The 6,991-nt window shown below is 39.5% G+C and overlaps 1 protein-coding gene across 3 annotated transcripts in view; it reads left to right on the forward strand.

Annotated features, from left to right (window-relative positions):
* DDHD1 (DDHD domain containing 1) overlaps window positions 1-5,232 on the forward strand; it is a 68,425-nt gene extending 63,193 nt beyond the window's left edge. For all 3 annotated transcript variants that reach the window (XM_061369156.1, XM_061369157.1, XM_061369158.1), the window contains 2 exons: window positions 1,099-1,284; window positions 3,934-5,232. In XM_061369156.1, the coding sequence (XP_061225140.1) occupies window positions 1,099-1,284; window positions 3,934-4,115 (368 nt within the window). In that variant the 3' untranslated portion in view covers window positions 4,116-5,232. The remainder of the gene's footprint in view (window positions 1-1,098; window positions 1,285-3,933) is intronic.
* The last annotated feature ends 1,759 nt before the right edge of the window (window positions 5,233-6,991 follow it).

Genomic DNA, 6,991 nt, shown 5'->3' on the forward strand with positions numbered 1-6,991 from the left:
TTTACTTTGAAGAAAACATAGTTTACATATGCCAGAGTCAAGGCTTGCAGGGAGAGGTTGTGGGTCTGGGAGTTTATGCTATTGCTGTCTCATTGTTGTCTGCCTTATTGAAGTAACATCCTAGTGATTTAATAGTTTCCACTCCATGGAAAAAAAAATCAATTAAAGCTTGGTTTGTGACCCTGTTTTCTGGTATTGGCAAATAGGAGAAAGATCACTCTGTGTAAACTATTACAGTTACATTGAACTCATGAGTTCAAAGTAGGAAATTCAGGCTGTTCTATTATGAAGTCTGTCTCCTAGCTTTCTGATTCAAACTAAGCCCTGGTTTAAGTGAGCTTAAATTCACTTTCACTGGAGTTTATATTTGAATATGTACTTGCAGTTTTTGTTGTCTCAAGGCTTATCTTGGCTCTCTCTGTGGGATTTGGAAGAAGACTAATGCCAGGAATCCTCCCAGTCAACTAAGTATATAAAAGCAGTTTAGTCCTTAAGTAGAAATACCTGGTATTTCAAAGCAGGGTTGCTTGTTGCTGTTTCTATAGTAACTTTAAATGTCTTGTCCATAAGGTGGCAGCAGAGTCGAGAGAAAACATCACGTATCTGTTCTTAACTTCTACAGCCCTCTTCCTGAGCAACCAAAAGAGTCCTTTTAAAGGATCATACAGCATTTCTAAATGTCTATAAGGGTGATGCCAACATACGGACCCTTAATGAGAGGACTGTCTTAAATGTCCTGATGGGATTGTTGCATGCAAAAGATATTAACATTGTTACAAAGCATTTTTGTCCTAGTCTTAGACTTTTTGTGAAAGGGGAATCATGACATATCCTTAGAAGTACCAGATTTCTTGCTGCAGAAATGTTCTTATGTATTTTTCCCATAACTGCAATTTCCAAATTATAGTTTTTGCTTGTACGCCAGTCTCATGATAAACAGCATGCACTTAAGTCAGATAAGCTGTTCCCACCCTAGAAGAGCATGAATAGTGTTTTCCTTCATCTGTCACTCAACTCTAATTGATGGGTGCTGCAGTGACTTTAATTTGTGGTTTGATTTAGCTGCCCTGGTTTATGTTGTTTTCCTCTTGAATGCAGGAGCTGCAAGCATTGGGAAGGGCCTCGGCGGGATGCTTTTTTCAAGATTTGGTCGATCTAGTACAGCCACCCCGCAGACACTCGAGGCAGGAAAAGATGGAGCCGAGGAGGATGACAAGAAGGCCACAGTGGCTGGGGAGCCCCTTTTACTGCACAGCAACAGCTCGAGCTTCCTTGAACCCGCAGGTTAGTGGCGAGTCTGCTTTCCAAACCCTGTGGAAACAAGACCCTCAGTGGGCTACATCTGTGTGTTGTGGGAAGCTGGAAATACTATAACAACATGTGCCACTATTTACTTTTGTTGGTTTGCTCTAAAGTGTTAAATACAGAGGCTTGGCTGATATGGTTTTGTCTGAGGTATCCCTGCCCATGGCAGGGGGGTTGGTACTAGATGATCTTAAGGTCCTTTCCAACCCTAACTATCCTATGATTCTATGATTCTGTACTGAATCTGTTCTTGCTTTTTGAGTATCTTAAGACTGTCCAAGGACTGACTTTTTGTTCTCCCTTTAATCTTTTTTCTTCTTAAAGAAGGTTTATCTGTATATACGTTTGTACATACATGTACACTATATGTAGTCATGTATGAATTTTGGCTAATGATACATGCATATCAGTAGTTCCTAGGAAAAGCAATATGACTGCTGCAGAGAATCCCCTCACCATTTATTGTAAAATGATTTAAATTTCCCCATACATTTGTAATTCTGAAGCAATCTGTACTTAAAGGCACATATGACTGAAAGCAGAAGCTGCCCTTGCCCTGATCTGAACTGCCCAGAACAGAAAGTGAAATTTTAGCAGCTGGAAGATTTTTTTATTTTTTATTTTTTTAAGTATAGGTACTTCCTTTACAGAAATTCATACTTGATTCTATTTCTAAACTTATAAGTTTCCCATTGACACTCTTGCAAGATGGGGTTTTTTTGCAATCTAAGGAGTCCCAAGTATGTTGCATCTTGTGATAGCGTTCATATGATACACTGCTGTCTGTTCATCACTGCTCATTTCAACAGATAGCCTGTCCAAGTCAGTATCTGAGGACAGAGCCTTTGTTTTAAACTTGAGGAAAACAGTGGCACAAGAGAGAACATTGTGCAGCTTCCCCTTTTCAGGGAAGGGGGTTGGTATGTCCAGGGCTTTCTGCATGCTTCCGGCATCCCTCTTTGCTGAAAGCCTGTCCCTGCTCCATAGAAGGCAAACATGGAGCAGAGGCCAGCGAGGCAGCAAACTGAGTGATGCAATCCACAGCAAAAGCATTTGCTTCTGAGAGGGCAGACGCTCAGCTTGTGGGGTTTGGCTGCCTCCCAAGCTCCTGTAACGGCCTCTCGTTAGAGGGAGACGGAACCATTCGGGGTGTCCTTCCTGCAGAGCAACTGGGTTTTTGAATATGTGCATCCTAGTGGAAATGACTGTGGTCATCTCCTGGTATTGGAAGGCTCTGACTCCCTCTCCTCGCTGTGCTTGCAACACTCCTGTGAAAACACAAAGGGATGTCATTCCCTGAGCACTGCTGTGCTGGGGCAGCGCTTGTGCGCTTTATGTGCTCTTTGAGCCAAGAATTAAAATTCCTTGGAAAACTGGCTTTGGTAAATGGCTGCGTTTTTTTACTCAATATGGGGTTTTGGCTTTTGTAGCTAAGCAGGCTTTTAGTTTTGTCCTTTTTATTCTATTGCTCCTCATTGAGATTTTCTAACTGCTAAAATGCCTTAACAATAGGTTAGGCAATGGCCCAGTTAAATATGCAGTGAAAATTGCTTTAAATGTGGTATTAATCAAAGCAGCCATTGAAATGAAAGGATAACTGCTGAAATACATGTGGTATAATCTGGAAATTAAAAGGGCTAGTGTGCCATAGGGATGGCTGGTTTTCAGAAAGGGCTTGTAATATTTGTGTAGTCCCCTTGTAGAGCCTCTAAAGATGCAAGAAGTCCATTTATTTCAAAATGTTTTGAGCATCTGCCTTCTGAAATTCGGTGTTTCCTAATGGGGCCTCAACATTTGCTGGATACTTCTGCATAGTGGACATAGACTGTATAGTATAAATAAACGTATTTATATGTATTTATATAAGGAAAAGAGCTGCTTTAAAAAACTCCAGGGTTTTCCAAGCTTTAGATTTAATTATCTCCCCGCTTTTTTTCCCCTCTGAACTAAGCACTCTTAAGTCAGGTTTGTGCTAAATGCGTGTGCATCAAAGAGTATATGCACATTTAAATCAACTGTAATTTTTAATAATGAATGTACTGTTAAATGTAAACAGAGGTATTTTGTGTATTTGTCACAGAACAAATAAATTGAGTCTAAATGAAACTTAATGTTCAAACTCAATTAAAGCTCTTCCTGTAAGTACCAACTACAAATTTGGGATGTCACATGGATTTGTTACTATACCGCTGATTCATAAACATTACGGCCAGTGATCCAAGATGCACAATCACTCACCTAATGAAGGGAGGGCACTCAACCTTGAGTTGTTCCCTTGGACAGTGTCTAAGGGGCTCCATTTCTGCCCTGGTTAAATCTGAGCTGTGGTTAGACATGGTCACGTAGCCCTCCCTTGGCTCAGGACCCAGCTTTCTCGTCTTTGTATCTGCTGACCACCACAATGAGGGTGGGACAAGAGCAGTGCACATAGGAGCTCTCCCAGGCTCTTGTCTGTGGTGGGGAGCTTTCATGGGCTTTGGTTAGGTCTTTGTCAGGGCAGGTGTATCTGCCACAGTACTTTATATGCAAGTAGAATCAGAACCCAGAGCTTATGAGAAACTCACTGGTGTTTTTAATTCTGCTGACATACAATTCTAACATGATTTTTGTTTCTTGTTCAATTTCTAGTGGAACTGGAGCACAGGATTGATTTCGAGCTCAGGGAAGGTCTTGTGGAGAGCAGATACTGGTCCGCAGTCACATCACACACTGCCTATTGGTCATCTCTGGATATTGCTTTTTTCCTTCTAACCTTCATGTACAAACAAGACCAAGAAGATACAGACAAATCCAGTATGGACGCTGTTTGAATTTTTGACTGGGGATGGGGCGGGATGGGAAAGGAAATTTTAAAACCAGTGGCACAAAACTGATGTTTTACTGTTAAACTTTAGTAAATAGGGCATGGAGGTTTCAGGTTTAAGTGCATGTTTGGATTTTTTCCTATTTCTAAGGAGCAAAAATTATTTGTATTTAAAAGCACTTTATGGTTTTAAACATTTTGCAGTGCTTAATTAGACCTGACATGATTCCAAACTCTTGTCAACTTTGACTGTATAAAAAGCCAATACAATGTGTAGCATCCTGTAAGCACAGTTGTGCAGTGTGCTTGGGTGACATACTTAATGACCATAATTGCTGTTCAATTCATTAAAGTATAAAAGTTCAGTTGATTAAAAAAAATATTAATTTCCATTAACAACAATATATGTTAGATACAAACCTAAAACTGCCATGTTCTGATGTCTTATGTATCAGTTAATAACAAACGGTGGTATCATTTCTAGGACTTTATTCAGCTCCACATCCTGTTATCCACAGTACCATTGAAAGGCCATTCTGACTGCTGGTTTCTGAGGGAATATTATACGTGACACATTTAGAAACTAATGCTGAAAAAGCATGAAGCAAATATTTGAAATACTGTACTTATAATTTATTATTATCGCTAATTGTTTCATTTTATTCCAGTGTATAAAACATGACTTTTTTACAGGTTTCTTTTGACATAATTTAAGAACCACATTTATTTTCTACAGTGTGAAGATTTTTCCTCAGAAATACATATCTTTGTACGACTATTCAAATGAAAATATGGCACTGTGGCACACTTTAAGTATTTTTTCATTAAAAATAAATGTTTGTGGTTTCACACAAATGGCCTCAGTCACATTCTTCTCACAGGTAAGTAACTGCCTTTGCTTTTTTAGGTCCCAGATGTTTCTCAGGCACATGAAGGTTTTTACTTCACATTAGGCTTGGTTTGACGAGGATCCAGTTGTCTTTTGCCTACTATTATTAAACATATGTATGCGTGTGCATAAAATGTGTATAATAATGTGTGTATATATATATTATATACATGTGCAAGGATCCTATCAAAGGAAAGAGAGCAGCATAAAATAAATTTGGTGAGGCCTGAAAATACCGGAGCTTAGATTAGGTTTGGACCTGAAACTAATTCAAGAGAAGTCAAGAGAGAAGTGTTGTGATGACAGGAAATAATCTCCAAATGAAACACTAAAAGGTCATTGCTGAGATTTTAAAACAATGTGGAAGACTGGAGTGGAAGTGTCAGATACATGGCCTCAGAGCTGCAGCTGGCTGAGGTATTTATGATCTGTAGGGCATATGGAGAAGCTGCTGAATCTAAAGTTTTACTAAAAACTAGATCAGGCTGTGGTGTTGGTGAATAGCAGTGTTCTCAGTGTAACAGATGTGGCACCCTTTGCCCACACTGGCAGATGGACTCAACCAGTGGCTTGGAGATGTGGAAACCACCCAGATGCCCCTTTCTGAAATTCGGGGGGAAGAGGGTGGCTCGGATGGTGTAAAGGACCTTGCTTGAGTGTGGATCTTGAAAAAATCCATTTATTCTTGGTGAATTGTAACTCTTGCCTGACGTGCTTAGCTTGGTTGGTGAACAATCATAAAAGATTAAAATAACCCTCTAATAGAAGGAAGCTTGACACCTCTGCTCCAGAAAGCAGGCTTGTTTACATTACTGGCTTTCCAGATAAGTTGTTTAATCAGCTCCTCCTAAGTAGGAGAACTTAAACATAAAAAGAGACTCTTCTTTTATATTTAGAATGTGTGAAACATTTCCAAATGTGCGTAGTTTGTATTTCAGTCCTTTGAGTTTGATCATGTCACTGCTGTGTTATCCCCTTACGCTGCTGGTTCTACACTAGCTCTCTTTTTAAATGTTGTAAACAAAAGAGGAGTTAATTCCTATAATTCTTGTGGTCCGTGTAAACTCTGCTGTTGTCCAGAACATGTTTCAGATTTATGGAATAGCTGTTCCCCTCACATCAGAACATGCTGGTACTTGCTGACTGCTCTCCATATAAGGGATGAGATCCTACTTTTATGTACGTGCCCCATGGTAAATCAGGGAGAAGATATAGCTGAGAAGTAAACCATATTGCTAGTAGGAGAAGGCATAATAAGGACCAAAGTCTGCTCATCGCTTTGCATTTTTTTCTGAGTTAATGGACACATGTATTTATGATTCTGTTCTATTTTATAACTTCATGGAGAATCTCCTAAGCTCCAAAGTTAATTATGAACATGAAGCATACCTCAGAAGAATAAATGGAGATTATTTTCTAAAGTGTATGCAAAGATGTTACAAGTGCTGTGGGCAGACCTTCGTCTTTTTAATCCTCAGAAAAGTTTTCTTATCCTTCTGCAAAGATTAAATACTACTTGAAAAGTAAATTTTGAAGTTGGAAAAAGGGTTGCCCTATTTCTATTGTGCAGCATAACATGGATTCAAGTAGGGTCACGTCTCTGCATGCTACAGTCTAAATTTCATGCTTAAAACTTTCTGGTCAGATGGTCTGTGGCATAATATAGAGCTGGAATGTCCTGGCTTCCAATTACTGACTTGTTTTCTTGTGCAAGAATGATGTTTAGCTTTACAAGCTGTGTTGAGTGGTGGTTTTTCTTGAGAAACCAAGATAAGGGAAATGTACTGCGCTGCTGTCAGTCTTCTGACTGATACTGGGCTGTTCAGTGAAACTTGGCCAGGAGTGCTTTGTCCAAATTTGACATACTCGGTTTTTCTGCTACGAGGTCATTTTTGCAGATAATCTGCCTTTAAAAAAAAAAAAAATCCATCCCTTTGTTCATAATTATTCTGTCATGGCTTTGCTACAGCCTTCCTTCCTCTTCCATATTCTGT

Source organism: Neopsephotus bourkii, unplaced genomic scaffold, assembly GCF_033783945.1.
Source record: "Neopsephotus bourkii isolate Nb327-2 ecotype Australia unplaced genomic scaffold, CSIRO-AGI_Nbou_v1 NB_1477, whole genome shotgun sequence".
Classification (NCBI taxonomy): Eukaryota; Metazoa; Chordata; class Aves; order Psittaciformes; family Psittacidae; genus Neopsephotus; species Neopsephotus bourkii.